General features: G+C 41.5%; 2 protein-coding genes and 1 pseudogene across 3 annotated transcripts in view; 2 read left to right on the forward strand and 1 right to left on the reverse strand.

The window, feature by feature from the left end:
* LOC126702341 (2-alkenal reductase (NADP(+)-dependent)-like) overlaps nt 1-21461 on the forward strand; it is a 141443-nt gene that overhangs the window by 112408 nt on the left and 7574 nt on the right. The gene's annotated exons all lie outside the window — the stretch shown is intronic.
* On the forward strand, nt 3428-5889 carry LOC126702696 (NADP-dependent alkenal double bond reductase P2-like; annotated as a pseudogene).
* LOC126702349 (2-alkenal reductase (NADP(+)-dependent)-like) lies at nt 6621-21057 on the reverse strand. The gene is made up of 5 exons (XM_050401040.1): nt 20717-21057; nt 9561-9738; nt 8817-8983; nt 7965-8047; nt 6621-7369 (listed from the first exon to the last, which is right to left on the reverse strand). Exons 1-5 carry the CDS (start codon nt 20963-20965, stop codon nt 7201-7203), a joined length of 846 nt encoding a protein of 281 aa, XP_050256997.1. The 5' UTR covers nt 20966-21057; the 3' UTR covers nt 6621-7200.

Genomic DNA, 21461 nt, shown 5'->3' on the forward strand with positions numbered 1-21461 from the left:
TAGACAAGACATGGATGGGCCAAAGCCCAAGACACAACAAAAGACTGGCCTAAGGCCCAAGACGAGACAAAGGTGGGCATAATGCCCCTAGATGAGACGAGGATGGGCCTTAGGTCCAAGAAGACACAAAGGTGGGCTTAATGTCCCTAGACAAGATGAGGACAGGCCTAATGCCCAAGATGGCACAAAGGTGGGCTTAATGCCCCAAGAAAAGAAGAGGATGGGCCTAAGTCCTAAGTCAACACAAAGGTGGGCTTAATGCTCCTAGATAAAACAAGGATGGGCTTAAGGCCCAAGACAAAATAAGACGAGACATAGATGGGCCTAAGCCCAAGACACAACAAAGGAAAGACTCAAAACATTAAACAAAATAGGCTACTAAGATATGCCAACCTTTGGGAAAAAAAAAAATTACTAAAAAGAAATTCAATTTATAAAAAAAATGAATATAGATTTTTCAAAGCTATGTATTGACGGCATTTATTTTTATTATGTACCAATATCAATTATCAAGAGGTTATATTAACAAGAAAAATATGAAAAATATTGTCCCTGACTTTATTTTTTATGTTTTTGGAAAATCTTCTTCTTCTTCTATTTATTTAAATTTATGAAGAAGGCGAAAGAGGTCCATTTTAGAGTGAAATTTTAGTTTTTTATGCATTTAAAGGCATACATAATGTTATATCATTTAATTATGATTCCAATTTTCAGATTTAAAATTTTTTTTTTTTTTTAATCATTCCTTCTTAATAGTATTCCAATGGGTTAATTAAAATTGTATATAAAAAAAAGGGGTAATGGCCTTCCTCTCCCTTAAGATTTGGGAGAAATGACACTTCACTTCAAACTTGAAGGGAAAAAACACTTTCCACCTAGACATTTAATTAAAAAAATCTTTATTAAATTAATATTCAAAATGTTGTGCACTAACCAACCAACTACAAAAAAAAGGGCCTGCAGCCACGTTTTTACAACGCAGCTATTGGTCAGAAAAACGTGGCTATAGGACGATTTGGCCTATAGCTGCAATTTTTTAATCGTCCTATAGCCGCGATTTTTTAGGCCGCATTTTCAAACGTGGCCTGAACCTCGTGACTATAGGCCTAAGGGGTCTATGGCTGCACTTTTGCAAACGTGGCCTAAAAAAATGCGGCCTAATACCCCCGCGTTTTGTAGTGAAGCCTTTACATAAGGACAGGTTTCTAAAATTATCATATTTCATAACTAAAATTCATTATGTTAATTTTTTAAACAAAGTGCATTTTAAAATATTAAATCTGAATTTTTCCTTTTTCTTTTTTCAACAGGTTATGGAAAGATTTGCGGTTGCAAGTGTTTTGATACTTGATAAATTTTGAATCTTTATTCTAAATTTATCAGTTATTTTTTTAGTAGTCACGGTTACACTTTTGTAAAGAAATTCTTATAAAATTTTAGAATATTTAATTACTAATATAAACAAAAGGGTGAGAGAGTGTTAATCTATTAAAAACCTTAAAGGAGGTGATTATTTTTTTCCCTTCAAGTTTGGGGTGGAGTTTCCCCCAAACCTCAAGGAAGGTGAGTGTAATTACCCCTAAATAAAATATAAAATGCATAAAAACTAAAAAATTTTCACTAAAAATGGAACTCCTTCACCTTCTTCATTTTAAAGTAAAACGGAGAATAAATTTTATAAATAAAAAATAAAATAAGTTTATTAGGCCACAATATTTTTCACATTTTTTTTTTCACAACCATTCACATGACATCTTTAGGTTGGCATATGGTAAATAATAAAAATGGTATCAATAATAGATTACCTAGTAGTGATTTTATTCCAACCTCACACTTGACAGGCCTTGCTAAATAATTTTGAATTTAAAGTAACATTAGCTTAGCATTTCAATCCACTCGGTTTAATTCAATCTACTTCAGTCTAGTAACGATGTATAAAATTTACATGGAAATTGACTTCCAAAAGTCAAGTCCCATACGACACAAACGAAAGGCACAATATATTTCCAATTACAATTTCTAAGTCTGTCTCATTTCCCAACAACTGAACTATTTCTTGTTTTGTGATTTGCTCTGCTAGAATTGAAACGCTTTTGTTATATGCTTTAATTTCCATGGCTTGGTGGGAAGGTGTTGATTAAACTCGTCTTCTTATTTGCTCCTGGTAATTAGCTTCCTACTTCACCACTAGATTTCGTGGCCTTGTGTTTCGTTTACTAATTGTTCTAAATATTATTTGAAAGTAACTATGGAAATTTTATGAACTAACTAAACCATTAATATAGCATATCATTAACAAAAAGTCAACTACAAGTTGTAATAAATATAGAGTATATTATTAAATGTTTAGTAAGATATGAGAAACTTTATTATAACTTTATGCTAATTCAAGACCTAAATAAAATTTGGATGACTTTTTATGATCTTCTATCTGCTTTATGGTCACTCTAGATATTTAGAAGCAAAGCTTCTTTGGAGGTTGAACCTTTTTTAGAAGCAAAGCTTCTGTAGTAAGTGCACTAATGTATAAATAAAATTCTTTGGTTTATGTGTGTAAGCATTGGTGTGATAGTCAATGTGAGAGGATGTCTTTTTTGTTTAGAAATGATTTCAACCTATGACGCTTACTCCTAATAATTACTCCTGATAATTACTCTTTATCATTAGACCGAGATGCCAATTGATATTTAGTGTAGACGGGAATCAAACCCAGATCTCATTTTTAACGACAAGAGACTTTAGCATTAGAAACTTTATCAAGAGAATGTCTTTTTATCTAAAAAGAGATGCCTGTCTTTTGGAGTATCTTTTTATCTAAACAGAGAAGGCAAGAGGAGGATGGTTAATTGCTATAGGTGGAAAGTGACAAGGAAAACTGTGGTTGAACTTAATTGTTTCACAATTAGGGGCTTTGTTTGTGGTTCATCTAAAGGGGATTCCAGAATGGGGGGTGCAAGACCAAGCCGACTGATGTATACGGTTGTTGTAGACACATCAGTTAAGTTGGGTACATGCTTGGGAGAGACAAGTTGAAATATTGGATTCTTCGCATCCAAAAAAAATGAATTTATATTTATAGATGATATAGTCATTAACCGTAAGAGTTACATTGGGTATAACTAAAACTTGGCTCTCTTTTTCTAAAGGGAAACAGATGATAAGGTATCGAGGGTAAAAATCTTATTAATATACCAAAAGTGACATGAATCTAATTCTTATGAATTGGAAAGTCACTAGTCAATCAAATACATTCAAAATACCATTTAATTTACTATATATAGAGATAAAGATATGTTGTGAATTTGAGTCCAAAAATTGTCAAGTTGCATTTTGTCCAATTTGCGGTAATTTTTGAAGAAATTAGTTGCAAGTCACTATGACTATCATAGATCTTTTGGCCAACTAGAAGCGAAAATTCACATCTACTATGATTTATGAAGGAGTTTTGTACCTTAATAATGACTTCAATGTTGAAATTATGCAGTCCATTAATGGACTTGGTGTGGCTAAAGTTTTGGATTCTGGGCATCCAAACTTCAAGAAAGACGATTTAGTTTGGGGAAGTACTGGACGGCAAGAATATAGTTTGATTACCGATTTTCAGCACTTGTTTAAAACCCAACACACTGATGTGCCTCTGTCCTACTATACTAGCATTCTTGGTAAGCTGATTTTCTTTCCCTTTTGATATACTTGAGTTGAGAGCTGAAATATACAATTCTAGGAAACTACTCAAATATATGGGGAAAATCAATGTGTGTTAAGTTCACCAAAAATTATTATGGTTATGGTGATATGTGATCCAAAGGAACAGAAAAGATTTTCAAGATGTTGAATTTCATCTTCCATTATAACATCATAATCATGATTGTTCTGGTTAATCTTGTGGTCAAGATGATTCCAATTGTCAGTAAACGGATAACATATGACTGTTGATACACACATTCTTCCTGCTTGATCTATCTTAATGAGATAATCTTGTAAAATTTAACTATTTCAAGTAGCCTACCCCAGATGGCTTTCAAAATTCTTCGTCTCACACAATTATAAAATAAGAATACAAAATTTTCCAATTCATAGTACCTCTTTATACATTTTAATGAAGTAGTTAGTTGTTTATTGAAAATAAAACTTATTTACCATTGATTCTTATTTTGAGTGATTGTAAATAAGTTGCAAGTGGGAAAAAAGTCTTTTAACTACCTGTCTGAACTAAAGGTCACATATTGTTAGTAACTTAGCTAGTAATATTATGTCTCGCTTTGCACCAAAAGCTAATTTTAAGATATTCATTATGTGTAGGTATGCCTGGTTTAACTGCTCATGCTGGGTGATATGTGGTTTGCTCTCCTAAGAAAGGAAATCATGTCTTCATTTCAGCAGGTCCTAGGGCAGTTGGTCAGCTTGTTGGGCAGTTTGTAAAGCTGTTAGGTTGCTATGTTGTTGGAAGGGCTGGAAGCAAAGAAAAGGTGGCTTTCTGAATATGAGTGCTCAATGTTTCAATTCAATAAATATATTCCGTTCTGTTTATACTGTGATGTGCTTGATCCAATTGGTTGTTCCTTAAACTAATCTGCATATGATCCACAGCAGTTTTACTGTTGATAGATTGCATTCGTCTTACTACATATATAAGCATACAAAAACTAGTGAACAATTGCAGTCTAACTCAATTATTTTTGCCCAATTTGCCATGTACTTGGGGAAAAAAAAAATAGAAGGAACAAGAAAATTTTGCATGTTTCGCAAGTGGACAGGACACTTTTTTTTAGTCATTTCTAACACTCACTTGAAGTGTATAGAATCCAGTTGCTTTACCAAAGATTTACACAAACATTTGATATTTATGCATATTTTATGGTATATATATGGTTATTAAATTGAAAATTGTTTTCCTATTAATGGTTCATATGCTTACAAACGGACTCTATAACAAGTTTAAATATATATATATATATATATATGTTTAGCAATCAATATCAACATACTTGTCCTATGATGTGTCGAATTATTTGTGAGTCACATGCCAAAGACAAAATGTTCAAGTCTAAATATGCCACCCTTGTCCATTTTCACAATTCACAATAGATATTGATCTCCCTTGAACACTGGCAATTTTAAATCTTACTTATGAGTTGGCTTGCTTGACCAGAGTGGGCAACCTTACTAAGCAGCATTTGTCTTCTTTTTTTCCTGCAACAAGGTCGATTTGCTGGAGAACAAATTGAATTTCTACAAGGCTTTCAACTATAAAGAAGAGCCTGTCTTGGATGCAGCTTTGAACACATTATTAGTTATATATGTTCCAATTAGAATATAGAATTCATTTCATCTTTGACAGGGTCACAGGTTTGATACTGAAGTAAACATTGGACATCCTTGTTCTCAAGAAAGGGGACATCCCTTCATATATATTTTATGCCATAGAAACTTTACAGGGAAAAAAAAACATGGTTTAATTTTTCTATTTCACGCCTACATTAAAAAAAATAATACAAAAAAAGAAGAAGGAAAAGATGGTAAACAATAATGTAGCAGCTAAGTTTTACTCTGTTTACTTGGGAAACCAAGTCTTTTGGAATTCTATATCATATTTGCTGGTCTTAATCTAGTGTGAATGCTGTATTGCTTTTTCAGGTACTTTCCTGAGCATATCGATATTACTTTGACAACATTGGGGGAAAGATGCTTGATGCAGTGCTACTCAACCTGAGGGCCCATGGTCGCATTGCTGTTTGTGGCATGATCTCACAGTACAACCTTGACAAACCAAAAGGTGTGCACAATTTAATGCACCTGGTTATGAAGCGGGTTCATATAAAAGGATTTGTGGTTTCTGATTACTATCTACCTCACATTGCTGAAGGGAAGATTGTATATGTGGCCTAGCAGCACTTGTTGGGCTATTTTCTGGCCCCAATGTTGGTAAAAAGGTCGTTTTAGTTGCTCACGAATGATTGACTTCATGACCAAAAGCTCTAGGTCCCTTGGAGATTTTTACTGCAAATAAACAATGTGGTAAAGGATTGAGTTTAATAAGTAGATGTCATGAATTTCAGAAATAGCAGATCTTATTGATGTTACAAGCACAAATTCACTTCAACATACTAAGTTCATGCAATAATTCTTTTGTGTTTTATGGTTCTTTTCTATTCAATCTCAATCATGTGTTTTTTTTGTCACTGAATAGTGTTGACTACACTTGCAAATCAGTAATTGTGGCTGTAATATGTGTGCCATGCTAATATTTGTAGGGTTGTATAACCATTTTACTCAAGATCGACTCAATAATTAGGTGTTCCTCCTACTATCTTGAAAAAAAACAAGTCAAACAAAACTTAAACAACCTATAACTAAACCCGACTAGAAATTCTCAATTCTAAATTTTTTTGATAAAATACTTGTCCAAAATCTTTCAAAATGTTAATGACTCAAGTTCAAACACCCACCATTGCCTACAACTGGCTGGATCACAACTCTAAACACATGGAAGCCACCAACAGCCAAGATAACAAATCTCATACATACATGACAGATGAAAAAGTATGATTACTTAAGAGAGCGCTTTGAGAATAGATGTTAGGATCTAATTTCCACAAGCATATCAACCACTAGTAAGATAATCCAACAGGTTTCATAAGAAGTTCATCAAATCCAAGGTCCATAAAATAGTGTATAGATGAGGAGTATAAAGTTCATAAAAGTACTAGGTCCTTTATATCAAAAAACAATCCACATGGCTATGTATTTGTGCTTGCAAGATCAATAACATCTGCTAGTTCGTGACCTCAATGACAAAATTTATTTAGGAAAAACAATGACAAACATCTATCTGGGGAAAGAAATCCGTGGCTTCAGGGGCAAAACATCTTTTTAGGAAACCCACTTCCTGATGAACACTGATACCTGAACACTTCTTTAAAAGGTATAGAAGTACAAGATTTATTTGCTGTAGAAAGCTTCCAAGGGACCTAAAGCTTTTGATCTCAATCATTCCCGAGAAACTAAAACTACCTGTTTGCCAACATTGAGACCAGAAAATAGCCCAACAAGTGCTGATGGGCCACTCTCGAGGCCTTCAGCTATGTCTTCCAAATACACAATCTTCCCTTCAGCAATCTGAGGCAGAACAAACTCCAGAAACTTTGGGTAGAGGTGAAAGTAATCAAAAACCACGAATCCTTCCATTCGAATCCGTTTCTAAATCAGGTGCATTAAATTGTGCACACCTTCAGGCTTGTCAAGGTTGTACTGTGAGATCAGGCCACAAGCAGCAATGCGACCATGGGCTCTCATGTTGAGGAGCACTGCATCAAGTATCTTTCCCCCAACATTCTCAAAGTAAATGTCAATACCTTCCGGAAAGTACCTGGAAAAACAATAAAGCATTCATAGTAGATTGAGACTAGCACATGTGACAAAGAAGTAAAAAATACTCTTGGTGAGAAAATAGACTAGCACTCATAATCCTTCCTTATTTTTTCCCAATCGTTTCTTTTTCAGTCCCTTTCTCTCTCTCTCTCTCTCTCTCTCTCTTGAAACAGAATTGGAAAGCAGTTGTCAAATGGTCAAACCCAACACAATTTCCTTATTTACCTTATTAGAGATCCCTGTATTTCTAAAGATGGAATGAAATAGAGAAATTAATCAAAACTATTTAAGAAAAATGATTTAGTTTTATCATGGTATTAGAACAAGTGGTCATAGACTATGAAACTCTACCTTCCATTTAAAAAGCTGAAAATGAAATGTGTTGAACCCCATTTATTAAAAAGGAGTCTGGGTCCACATGTGAGAGTTTGGACAATCAGTAATCAAAATAAAACCATGGTTTGTAGCACAAAAATTTCAAAGGCATTATATATGAAGGGATGTCCAATGTTTACTCCAGTATCAATCCAGTGTCCCTGTTGAAGACTGAAATAAAAGTTTGTATTTTGATTAGAACTTAAATTACCACTAACCTTTTCAAAGTTGCATCCAAGTCAGGCTCTTCTTTATAGTTGAAAGCCTCATTGAACTTGAATTTCTTCTTCAGCAAATCAACCTTGTAGCAGAAAAGCATCAAGGAAAAAAAATCAAAAGCAAACCAAAAAAATATTAGTTTGTGCAGCTGCCTATTTTGGTCAGGCACACCAACTCTGAAATGAGATTGAAAATTGTCAAAGTGTGCAATCAGCTAGAGTGATCAATATCTTTTCTGATTTATGGAAATGGACAAGGGTGGCATGTGTTGACCTGAATATTTTATCTTTGGCATGGTGACTTACGATATGTAGACACAATGTAGCGGACAGATTTGTTAATATTGATAAACATATACATTTATGCTTGTTATGGTGTCAGTTTGCATGCTTACAAATCATCAATAGCAAAACAATTTCAAATTAACAATCATATATACTTATTATAAAAAAAATTACATTCAAACGGTTCTGTGCAAATCTTAGGTAAAGAAAATAGAATATCTACAATAAAAATGAGTGTTAGAGTTGACTAAAAAAAAGTGTCCCAACTACTTCTGCGAAACATGTCAAGTTTTTTTGTTCCTTAAATTTTACTTCTTTTTGTCTTTTGGCAGCCTAAGGACATGGTGAATTTTATATGAAAAATTCTTACTATTTATTGGGGAAGACAATTTGAGTTAGATTGTAATGGTTCACTAGTATTTTGTCCACTTACATGTGTATTTAGACAAATGCAATTATGCCTACCCAATCAGAGAAGAGAGTTGTCCATTTAGAAATTAAGGAGACAATGAACAGTAGAAATGCCACTAATTGAATTGAAGCATTGAGCACTCATATTTAAGTCACCTTTTCTTTGCTTCCAGCACTTCCGACAACATAGCAACCTAACAGCTTTGCAAGCTGCCCAACAAGCTGACCAACTGCCCCAGAAGCTGCTGAAATGAAGACATTATCTCCTTTTTTAGGAGAGCATACCTCATAAAAACCACCATAAGCAGTTAAACCAGGCAGACCTACACATAATGAAAATGTTAAATGAGCTTTTGGCAGCAGGCAAGACATAACATTTCATATTTAATACTAGCAAGATGTGATCTTCAATGGTGAGTTAATACTGGCAATTAAAATAATTTTTCCCACTTGCAACTTAGTTCTACAATCAGACTCACCATAAGAATCAATAATAATTAAGTTTTATTTTGGATATAAAACTAAGCACTTTATGATAATGTATAGAGAGGTACTAAGGATTAGAAAATTTTGTATTCTTGTTTTATAATTTTACCAAGAATTTTGAAAGCCGTTGGGGGTAGGCTACTTCAAATAATTGGGTTTTACAAGATTATCTCATGAAGGAAGATCAAGCAGGAAAAAGATGTGTATCAACAAACTTAACAAGAGCATTCATGATTATGCTGCTTTAATGAAGATGAAATCCAACATGAAGAAAATCCCTTCTACATATCACCATAACTGTAATGATTTAGGTGTGCTTAACACACAATGATTTGCCTCATAGACTTGAATAGTTTCATAAGAAATTTTATTTCATCTCTCATGTATATCAAAAGGGAAAGAAAATCGGCTTACCAAGAATGCCAGTATAGTAGGACAGAGGCACGTTAGTGTGTTGGATTTTAAACAAGAGCTGAAAATCTGTAATCAAACTATATTCTTCCCATCCAGTATTTCCCCAAACTAAGTCGCCTTTCTTGAAATTTGGATGCCCAGAATCCAAAACTTTAGCCACACCAAGTCCATTAATGGGCTGCATAATTTCAACATTAAGGTCATTATTAATGTACACAACCCCTTCATAAATCATAGTAGATGTAAAAAAATTTTAACTCTTCCATCACCAACAAACTGAAGATTTGAAGATTGGTGATTGCATGGAAGTTACTGCAATAAACAACACAGTCAAGATACTGCTGTAAGCTCGTGGGTTCACTATAGAAAGTTCTATTGGAAATAACAATTTAGGATTGGGTAATTTTTTATTTTATAATTTGATTTCATCAGTGGATTCTTCCTTTGAGGGTGATCGTTAAACTCCTGGAGGGTTTTTCTCATTAGGGTTTACCTTTTGTATCCATATTACCCATGTCATTTATTTTCCGCTACCTACACTTTGCAATATGGTTGTTGTAGGAACCAAGTATGAGACTTCTGGGCCTTAAATTACTTGGGCTCACAATTTATTTGTAGTGGGTTTGAGAATTTCCTACTTTGGGTCGTTCTCGGCAGAGAGACTCAAAACAACACTCAGTTTATTCTTTCTCACTTGACTGTTTTCTCTCAATTTTTCTGAACCCCTCCTTCTCCCAAATTTCTTCTATTTATAGCCAAGGTTAGTGGGGAGATTATGATTACAGCCACCGTTAGTGCTACTAAAGGTCCAATATCATCTGGTTAAAGTGGATGTTTAGGTGAAAGGGCGGTGCAGCATTTATGGCCTTGGAACTTGGTTCCAGCTTGATCGATTATGTTCGGCAACTCAGTTTCCCGTGCATATCATGACTTTCTCGGGCACGGCCCATTCGCTTGCCCGGGAAAGTTTAACCGATCATCTACTGGAACTCAAACCCCAAAACTTGTTTTCACGTTAAGGCAGTTTCAAGAAGGGCGTAGGGTAACTGGACCTTTCCGCTGGGCCTGCACCCAAAACCGGTATGGGCCTGGGCCCAGAGCCCGTATGGGCTTGGGCTCAAGGCCGGTATGGGCTTTGGGGTCTCGGTGCCTTACATTAGCCCCCCCTTGATTCATACTCGGTCGCCGAGAAGAATCAAGGAGTTGTCTGGGACTTTTGATCTCGGGAATCTTATAGCCTGGGACTCGTAACTGTGGCTTCTCATTAATATTCATCTCAAAAGACGCGCCGTTTTGCGGCGCCAGATGCAGTCGCCATTATTGTCTGTCGGTTCGTGAACCGAAGCGGCGCGCGAATCACTTACGTTTGGCATTCGCTGGGCTGCTCGTAAATCGTGCTCATTTATTGCTTGATTAAACGTTTCTTCTCCCCCCCCCCTCTTTCCTTTTGGCTCTATAAATAGTCCCCCTCTGAACATCATTTCATTTTTCCTTTGCCTCTGATTTTTCGCGCTTACTCTCTGCCAACCAAATCTCTGTGCGCTTACTCGCTTGCCCAGTGTTCTTTTCCTCCTTAGAACCCAAAGTAAGTTTTTCTTCCCCTTCCTATTCCTTCAGCTTTATTTCTTCAAGTTCCCCTTTTGTAGTTTTAGTCGTTATAGATGGGTTACTCCTACCTTCTAGAATCCCCGGCTGCTTTGGCCACCTTTAGGAGTAAATTTAATGTTCCCGATGACGTGGATGTGGCTTACTGCCATGAGAGTGATATTGAACTCCACCGAGGGCGGGGTACAACCTTCTTTCCTTTGATGTCAATTTTAGAAGGCGGGGTCAGGTTCCCCGTGGATCCCCTTTTGATAAACGCACTCACGTACTATGAGCTGTGTCCTGACCAGCTTCCCCCCAACTTTTACCGGGTAGTTAGCTGCGTCAGTAAGTTGAACCATACCTTTAACTTACAGTTAAACCACCATGACATTAACCACATGTATAGCCTCTGTGGGAACAAATCCACCAACTATTACTTAAAGACAAGAGATAATCGAGTACGGCTGATATCATGCCTACCTGATTCGAACAGGAACTCCGCCGGGGAGTTTGTAAGGGTGCGCGGCAATTGGTTTGCCGGGGACGTCCCTTGCCCCCTTTCACAGCGTGAAGTGGGTTCGTACTATTCCCTTGATATAATTGCTTTCCTCCGCTTCTCCTTTTCTTCTTATTGAAGTAAATTTTTATTGTTAGATACTAATGCGACACTTGTTCTTTTGCAGACGGCAAAGTGTTCGTCCCGGACATCAGAGCCGTCCACGCCAAGGATCTGAACTTCGTCCTCCGTTCCGAGATATACGTGCATTGGGACGGACAACTCTGGGCCTCGCACTTGATCCTCGGAGTAGAGCCAGTTTACTTTACCTGGCAGCCCTTCAAGCAGGCACTATTAGTTGATAGCCCCCTGCTATCATATATAGACGTCCGGTACGCAAACTTTTTGCCTCCGAAACTTACAACCGGGGAGGCAAGGGAATTTGGTCTGCGGTTCACTTGCTCGGACGAGCTAGCTCCTTTGCGAGACGAGTCCGCGGAATGGGTATCTCAGCGCCTCATGGAGATAGCCCACGAAGCCATACAGCAAGGAGACCAAGTCCAAGAGCAGCCCAACCCCGAGAATCCACCCGCCGAGCCTCAACAACAAGTGATAGAAGCGGCTGCCTTGCTAGCTGAAACTATCCAACCTGGTGGAAGGATGGTGTCAAGGAAAGTCATGACCATCGATCGGTTTGTGCCCGGTGCCCGACAGCCCAATCAGCCCCCACCTTCTCAAGGTCGGGGTCAAGTGTCTCAGCCTCCACCCTCTTCGCAGGCCGGACGGGCCCGTAAGAAGCAGAAAGTAACCGATCAACCTTCCACGGGCCCGGGGGATGCCGTTGTCCAGACTCCTCCCCAACCAACAGAAGGAATTGTTATCTGTGAGCCGCCGACCCAAGCTGGCACGGGGGTTGCGTCCTCCTCTCTGGTGGCTCCAGCATAGAAGCCAAAGTTCCTGTTGGACGGCAAGCCACTGCCCTCAACCGCCTGTGTTTGGATGTGGGAGAAGGGCGAGGGCGGCCGTATTGCCCAAACTTTGGCTGAAGGTCTTCTTCTTCCCGAGGACGTGCATGCCTTTGAGGAGGGATCCGAGGAGTCTGTGGGGCGCCGGTTAGAGTGGCACGCCATTGCAGTAATTACTTAGCTTATTCGTTTTCTTTCTATACATCCATTTCTGTTTCTTTATTAATTTTTGGGCTTGCTAGGCTGCCCAACTGGCTCACATAGTAGCCAGCCGGACACAGGATCTAGCCAAGGAAGTCGAGTGCGAGAAGGGAGCGCGGGAGTCGGCAGCCAAAACGGCGAAGGAAAAGCTCAAAGCTGCTGAGTCTGCCGAGAAAAAGGCTGCTGCTGCGGAGAAGAACCGGGCATTGGCCGAAAAGAGGTGTGCGGAGCTCCTGTCTAAGCAGAATGAGACGGAGGTCAAGTTAGCTGAAGCCATCAACCTCAATACTGCCAACGCCGAGGAGTTAGCCGACCTCAGGGCAGCCTTGGCGGCCGCGGAGCAAAAGTGGTACAACAAGGGCTTCGCTGATGCCGAAAATTCAGCAGAGCCGGTAGTGGCTCGGACTCGGCATTTGGGTTTTGAGGCCGGGTGGTTCGCCGCTCTCCAAGCCATAGGAGCTCTTGAAGATTCGCATCTGAGAGACCCCAACCAAATTCCCTTTCCGAGCCCTGTCCCTGCCGTCCATGAAGCTCCGACTGCTATTGACGAGGAGGAAACGGCCAGTATGAGGGAGCTGGTTGAACAAATTGATGCTCACGCCGAGCCTGAGGAAATGGAAGCCACCAGCATCCCGACTGTGCAGGAGCTTCTCGGTGAAGACCCGCCTTTCCCCCTAACCGTCCAGGCAGAAGTGACAGACCCTGCCCGACCCTCCAGCTGATTTTCTTATAGACCTTTTGTGTTTTTACTTTGTTTTTATCACATTTCTAATTTTAAAGGTTTATTTGCCTAAGGCACTGGGATGTGGTGCATGAACGATTACCTTTATATATTTGACTGGTAAAATGCTTTCCGTTTGACTTTCATTTTAATCAGTTGCATGAATTTCTGTCAATTTGTATGTTTCACGGGGATTATGCCAGTGTTTTGGCCATTTAGCTTAACCGAGAGTCATGCTTCTGTCCTTTGTGTTTTTAGTTATAAGGTCTGAACCTGCTCGGCGGTTTTAATCGAGCCGAGTACCAGGTCTTTGTCCTTAAAGATTTTAGTTGTAAGGTTTCCACCTGCTCGGCGACTTCGATCGAGCCGAGGGTCAGGTTTCTGTCCTTAGAGATTTATTTGTAAGGTTTCCACCTGCTCGGCGACTTTGATCGAGCCGAGGGTCAGGTTTCTGTCCTTAGAGATTTATTTGTAAGGTTTCCACCTGCTCGGCGACTTTGATCGAGCCGAGGGTCAGGTTTCTGTCCTTTGAAATATTATTTGCAATTCTCTTGATGTGTAGTCGCGAAAATGGCAAATACAAATAAGTTCATCATAATCTTGATTTTAACGAAATACAAGTTCTGGCTTACACGGATAATCATGCGTAGAATTTCTTTAAGTTGTTGGCGTTCCATGGCCGGGGAAGCGGCCTCTCGTCGAGGTCTTCCAAGTAGTAGGCCCCTACACCCGCGATGGCTGTAACTCTGTATGGTCCCTCCCAGGTTTGAGCAAGCTTCCCTGCAGCTATGTCTCACATGTTTCCCACAACCTTTCTTAGCACTAGCTCCCCGGCACTGAATTCCCTCCCCTTTACATTTCGGTTGTATCTTTGGGCCAGCTTCTGCTGATATTCGGCGAGCCGTATGGACGCGGCCTCTCTGCATTCTTCTAACCAATCTAAACGCTCCATCATCAGGTTGGCGTTCTGGACGGGGTCAAACCCGGCGACCCTTGCGCTGCATAAGCTCACCTCGGTTGGTATCACCGCCTCCGCTCCGTACGTCAGAGAAAACGGGGTTTCCCCCGTGGATCTCTTGGGGGTCGTGCGGTAAGCCCACAATACACTGGGTAGTTCTTCTGCCCATCTTCCTTTCGCCCCGTCCAACCTCCTCTTGAGCCCGTTCAGAATAGTCTTGTTTACTGCCTCAGCTTGACCATTGCTTTGTGGGTAAGCCAGGGTTGAATACTTGTTCCTGATGCCGAGTTCGCTGCAGAAGGTCCGAAAAGCTTTGCTGTCGAACTGTAGCCCATTGTCCGTTACTAGCGCATTTGGCACCCCAAACCTTGTGATTATGTTTTTCCATACAAACTTTTTCACGTCAGTATCCCGGATATTGGCCAAGGCCTCAGCTTCAGCCCACTTCGTGAAGTAATCTACCGCCACCAATACAAAATAGCGGTTCCCCGTTGCTTGGGGGAATGGTCCGAGAATGTCAAGCCCCCACTGTGCGAACGGCCACGGGCTGCTGACAGGATTCAGACGTCCTGCAGGCTGATGGATCAAAGGGGCATGCTTTTGACACTGTTCGCAACTCCGAACATATTCAGCGGCATCCTTCTGCATATGAGGCCACCAAAACCCCTGGGTCATCGCTCTGTGTGCTAAAGATCGTCCCCCAACATGTCCGCCACACACTCCCTCATGTAGCTCGGTCAGAAGCTCCCTGACTTTCTCGGGATGCAAGCACAAAAGGTAAGGGCCAACGAAGGACCTTCGATACAATTTGCGGTCCGAGGACAGCCAGTACCGGGGAGCAATCCGACGAATCTTTTTGGCCTCGTCCTTATCCTCCGGAACTATATCCTCGGCAAGGAAATCTATGATCGGTTTCATCCAACACGGATTAGCTACTGCCGCCTGCGCAACCTCTACTCTGGCTTGGTCGGAGACACTCTTCACACTGATACTTGGCTCCCTTATAAGTTCTATTGTGACTAACCGTGGCGTGTCCTCCGTAGCCGATGAGGCTAACGTGGCAAGGGAATCGGCGTGCTTATTTTGTGACCGAGCTACCTGGGATACTTTTACTATTCCGAATTGGCTGATGATCTGCTTGGCCGTACTCAGATAAGCCTTCATTCGAGAGTCCCGAGCCTCGAAGTCTCCTGTGATCTGATAAACAACCAGCCTAGAGTCCAAGTAAATTTCTACATCTTTTGCACCCAGATGCAATACAGCCCTCAAGCCGGCCAGTAGGGCCTCATACTCGACTTCATTGTTTGAGGCTTTGAATCCCAACCTGAAGGAGTGTTCCAATCGTATGCCCTCAGGGGTGATTATGACAATGCCAGCCCCGACCCCCATAGCATTTGAAGCGCCGTCCATAAATACCCTCCACGGGTGAATTTCTGCACTACAGATTACTTTGCCATCGTTCTTAGGTGTGAATTCTGCGATGAAATCTGCGAGAACCTGTCCCTTCACCGAGCTCCTAGGTTGGTATCTTATGTCAAACGATCCCAACCGAATCCCCCATTTGGCAATTCGGCCCGTGAAATCTGATCTCTTCAACAGTGACTGTAATGGATACTCGGTGAGGACGAACACCGTGTGAGCCTGGAAGTAATGTGGCAATTTCCTCGTGGCGTGCACCAGGGCTAAAACTAACTTCTCCAGGGGCAGGTACCTTGTCTCGGCATCTACCAAGGTTTTGCTTACGTAATACACTGACATTTGTACTCCTTGGTCCCTTAGCAACACAGCACTTACGGCATGCTCGGTAACTGAGAGGTACATAAACAAATCCTCTCTGGACTCCGGGGCCGTCAACCTTGGCGCCTTTGCCAAGTATTCCTTCAGCTCTCGAAAAGCCTCATCACATTTCTCGTCCCAATGAAACCCCTTCCACTTCTTCAGAAGTTGATAGAATGGCCGGCAGCGATCGGCAAACTTGGAGATGAATCGGTTCAGGGCGGCTAACATTCCAGTGAGCACTTGCACCTCCTTAGGATTGCTTGGTGGTTTGAGGCGATTGACGGCCTTTATTTGGTCGAGGTTAGCCTCTATTCCCCGAGTGGTGATCAGATAACCCAGGAACTTGCCAGCCCCCACTCCGAAAGTGCACTTTTCGGCATTCAGGCGCAATTTGTGCCGCCGTAGTATCTCGAATACTCCCCGAAGGTCTTCCGTATGCTGTCTCCTTTCTGCTTTTTACCACCATGTCGTCAATATAAACTTCAACCGTGCATCCAATTTTTTCTCGGAACATTCTCGTCATCATACGCTGGTAGGTGACCCCGGCATTCTTCAATCCAAACGGCATGACCTCGTAGTGATAGTTTGCATTTGGGGATATAAATGCTGTCTTTTCTCGGTCCTCGGGCACCAAGGTAATCTGGTGGTAGCCTTGGAAGGCATCCAGGAAGCTCATCCTCGGGTGCCCGTACGTGGCGTCTACTAGTTGATCAATCTTGGGCATTGGGAATGGGTCCTTGGGACATGCCCTGTTCAAATCTGTAAAGTCCACACAAACTCTCCATTTACCATTCTTCTTCTTCACTACGACAGTGTTTGCTAGCCATCTCGGGAAGAATATTTCTTTTATGACCTCGGCCTCCTTCAGCCGCTGGACCTCCAGGTTTACTGCATCGACGTGTTCTTTTGATGCTCTTCTCGGTTTCTGCTTCTTCGGGGGGAATGATGGGTCCACGTTGAGTTTGTGGATAATGAACTCGGGGTCTACGCCGGGCACTTCGTACGGGTTCCACGCGAAAACATCTACGTTCTGCAAAAGGAACAAAAACATCTCTACCCTTTCCCGGTCATTCATGCTTGTGCCTATCTGAAAATACTTGTCGGTATCTGGAAGAATCCTAACCTTCAATACCTCTTCGGCCACGTCTGTCCCCGCTTCCCCTCGGGGCCTCTGTAATTGCTATGAAATTTCTTTATCAGCCTGCTCAACTTGTCCGGGTTGTTCACTTTTCCATGTGGCCGCGGCGACAAGGCACTGCCTCGCCACTTGTTGGTTTCCCCTTACCTCGGCAACTCCGTACTCGGTAGGAAATTTTACTTTCACGTGGAGGGTGGACGGGACAGCCTCTATGGCGTGAATCCACGGCCTCCCCAGGATTGCGGTGTACGGCGAGAATGATCGGACTACTATGAAGGTAACTATAACTCCCTTGCCTTCCATATCCACCGGGAGAGAGATTTGTCCTTCGGGAATTACGACTCTCCCGTCAAATGAGACCAGCGGCGTGTCATACTTCGCCAAATCCTGGGTCCTTAATCCGAGCCCTTCGAAGAGGTCTGGGTACATGACGTCAGCCCCGTTCCCTTGATATCACCCTCTTCACCAGGAACCTGCCTATCCGGGCCGTGACCACCAAAGCGTCGTCATGGGGTTGGACCGTTCCTTCCAAATCTTCTTCCCTGAACGAGATGTTCAGCCGTCCAACTTTCTTCTTCTTCTCGGCTGATCCTCCTCCCGTGCAAGCCACTGTCAATACCCTTTTTGTTGCTGCTGTTCCTCTCGGTGCAGTATGGATGACTTCGATTACCCCCAGTGGAGGCGAGAGGGGGTTCCTTTTCTGTTGGACGCCCTGTCCGGCTTCTTGGTGAGCGGAGTCTGCTATGAACTCTTTCAAGTACCCTGCCTTTACAAGTTACCCGAGGTGATCCTTTAATACCCGACACTGCTCGGTGGTGTCTCCTTTATCTCTGTGGTAGGTGCAGTATAGGTTTTGGTTCCTCCGAGATGGGTTGCCCCCATTTTGTTTGGCCACCTGAAGAATGACTCGTTCTTGATCCGCTCCAAGATTTTGTGCACGGGCTCCTTAAATGCCACATTTACCCCTTCGATTTGCACCTCTGGTTCTTGCATTCTGAAGTCTCTCTTTGGTTTTGTCGGCAAAACAACTTGCCGAGATCTCCCAATTAATGGAGCTTTCCCCCTGCTCTGCAGCCGGTCGTCCTCCAGGTGTTTGTACTCCTCTATGCGTCTCATCAGTTGCCTCATATCCTCGAGGGGTCTTTTCGTCAAAGACTCCCGTAACTCAGAGTCTTCGGGGAGCCCCATCCTGAAGGTGCTCGCCGCAATTTTCTCATTCCCTCCACCAATCTCGTTGTAGAGTTCCCAGTATCGGCTGGCATAACTCCGAAGGGTTTCCCCAACCCTCATCTTCATGGAAAGTAGCGCGTCAACCGGCTGTTGCACTCGGCTACATGTCACAAATCTATTGCCGAACTCTTGTATCAGCTCGGCAAAGCTGTGTATGGAGCCTTTCCGTAAACCATTGAACCATCTCAGGGCCGTTGAGCCGAGACCAGAAGAGAATACTTTACACATCAGTGCATCATTGTGCGCGTGCAAAGACATCATGTGGATGTAATGACTGACATGCTCCACGGGGTCTGTCCTCCCCTCATAGGAATTGAATGGCGGTCGTGTGAATCTGCTCGGCATGGGGGCCCGTTCAATCTCATCGGAGAATAGAGACCGGGCTGCCATCCGCAAGGCTCGGCTCATGGCGTCCATTGCGGCATTGTGGTGCCGCCGTTCCTCCGGCGACTCTGATCCTCGGTCATCGTACCCATGCGATCGGGAACGGTCCCGCTGATGACGTGTCTCCCGGGAGTGCCGGTGTGACTCTTGAGAGCGTGATCGGTCTCGGTATTGTTGCGTACCAGATTGGCTGGAGCCCTCCTCGCCCCGATTTCTCCTTTCTTGGGGGTTGCGGTTCCTTTCTTGGCGTCGACCCCTTACTTCCAGCTCCAAATCCATTACCAATCTGCGCAACCGCTCCAGCTCTCGGTCTCTATCATCATATTGCCGATGCGCTGAAACGCCTGAAATCGTCCGGTGTGTCTGGGCCGATCCTTCTCCCAATCCGGACCTTTTCTCTCCTCTTGGACGCTCCCTATCCTCCCGCTGTTTCTGCCTTCTCTCCCTCCACGTCGATCCCCGAGAAGATCCTATAGAACTGCTCGGAGCATGCCCTCCTGAACGCTCCTCAGACATTTCCCTTGTTTAAGTCTCAATCGAACCACAACTTCGTAGGAGAGCCCCACGGTGGGCGCCAATTGTAGGAACCAAGTATGAGACTTCTGGGCCTTAAATTACTTGGGCTCACAATTTATTTGTAGTGGGTTTGAGGATTTCCTACTTTGGGTCGTTCTCGGCAGAGAAATTCAAAACAACACTCAGTTTATTCTTTCTCACTTGACTGTTTTCTCTCAATTTTTCTGAACCCCTCCTTCTCCCAAATTTCTTCTATTTATAGCCAAGGTTAGTGGGGAGATTATGATTACAGCCACCGTTAGTGCTACTAAAGGTCCAATATCATCTGGTTAAAGTGGATGTTTAGGTGAGAGGGCAGTGCAGCATTTATGGCCTTGGAACTTGGTTCCAGCTTGATCGATTATGTTCAGCAACTCAGTTTCCCGTGCATATCATGACTTTCCCAGGCACGGCCCATTCGCTTGCCCGGGAAAGTTTAACCGATCATCTACTGGAACTCAAACCCCAAAACTTGTTTTCACGTTAAGGCAGTTTCAAGAAGGGCGTAGCGTAACTGGACTTTTCCGCTGGGCCTGCACCCAAAACCGGTATGGGCCTGGGCCCAGAGCCCATATGGGCTTGGGCTCAAGGCCGGTATGGGCTTTGGGGTCTCGGTGCCGTACAGTTGTATAAATTTTTTAACCACAAATTGACACAAAAGATTTCATAATTGTTAAGGTGGCATGTTGATTGGTTTATATAAAAGAGAGGTGTTAATGATGAAATTATGTGAAAGTAATGGTATAATTGGTATAAATAAAAGTAGTATCAAAGATGGTGCAATAAGTGTATGTGAAAGTGATTTTGTCTTTGTTTGATTAGACATAATATTTTCTAAAAAATGAGTCATTCTTAAAAAATATTTCTATATATAAAACTATCTTATTTTTTTATTTTTGGTAGCATTTTTAAATTAGTTGAAAAACAATCTTTTAACTTCTTTTGTTTAACTTGCTGTGAGGTAAAGATGTTTTCAAAAAAAATTAGTAGAATTTTTTTTTTTTTTTTAAGTCATGCTTCTGATGCTATTGAAAAAAAAAAAAAAAAACACTATTTTTACACAGTTTTCCTCTTAAACAAACAGATTTAAGTATAAATAAAACTCGTAAGATAATTAAAAAGTGAGGGACTCTTTGACTCACCAAACCGGGCTTCAAGTAGTTGACGTAATAATTGCCAGTGTCGGGCTTCGTCATGCGGTTCCGGGTGTAGGGATCACTGGACAGGTAGAGGTTCTTCCCCACAATCCCATTGGAACCATCTGGGACCTTCAATCTTATGGTACCATTGGTACTTACGTACATGTCTGATTCTTTGGGAAAACCAGACACATAGTCCTTGAATATCACTTGCTTGTTTCTTACTTGCTCATCATCACCACCACTTGCCATTGCTAATAAATTAAGCTCCTACTACTTCTATCTCTTTACGTATTAAAATATAGAGAGAAAACTTTGAGAAAACTAGACAAGACTACTGTGAAATGAAATTAACGTGTGGTTGGTTAAGGCAACAACATTTGGAGTTGTTTTATAGTAGGAAAAAAAAAATTGTTATGTGAGAGCGACTGCGTCAAGGTTAAGGAAAAATTTAAAGTGATGTGTGCGAATGCGTCAGACAATATTGCATGCAGACTCTTTTGCGGTATTTTTACATTATTGTCAATCTCTATCAACTTTGTCGAAAGAATAGTCATTAATCACTAGAGTACTTTCTAGTTTCTAGGCATATACATTTTTGAAAGCCATTGACCACGTCAATTGTCATTTATTATTAACACTATTTTTATTGAGTTTGAATGTAGTAAGGATGCATGGAGTGTAAAATTCATATTTTACATCATTCAATAAGAGATTAAAAATGTAAAACTTGAATTTTACATTATAT

This window comes from Quercus robur, chromosome 10, assembly GCF_932294415.1.
Source record: "Quercus robur chromosome 10, dhQueRobu3.1, whole genome shotgun sequence".
Taxonomy (NCBI): domain Eukaryota; kingdom Viridiplantae; phylum Streptophyta; class Magnoliopsida; order Fagales; family Fagaceae; genus Quercus; species Quercus robur.

Bases quoted from the DNA above. Each gene is read 5' to 3' on its own strand.
- LOC126702349 (XM_050401040.1), bottom strand. From the start codon at position 20,965: ATGGCAAGTGGTGGTGATGATGAGCAAGTAAGAAACAAGCAAGTGATA. The intron at 9,739-20,716 runs GTGAGTCAAAGA...GAAATTATGCAG, and splicing joins ACTACTTGAAGCCCGGTTTG to CCCATTAATGGACTTGGTGT. The intron at 7,370-7,964 runs GTTAGTGGTAAT...TTGTTTTTCCAG, and splicing joins TTGGATGCAACTTTGAAAAG to GTACTTTCCGGAAGGTATTG.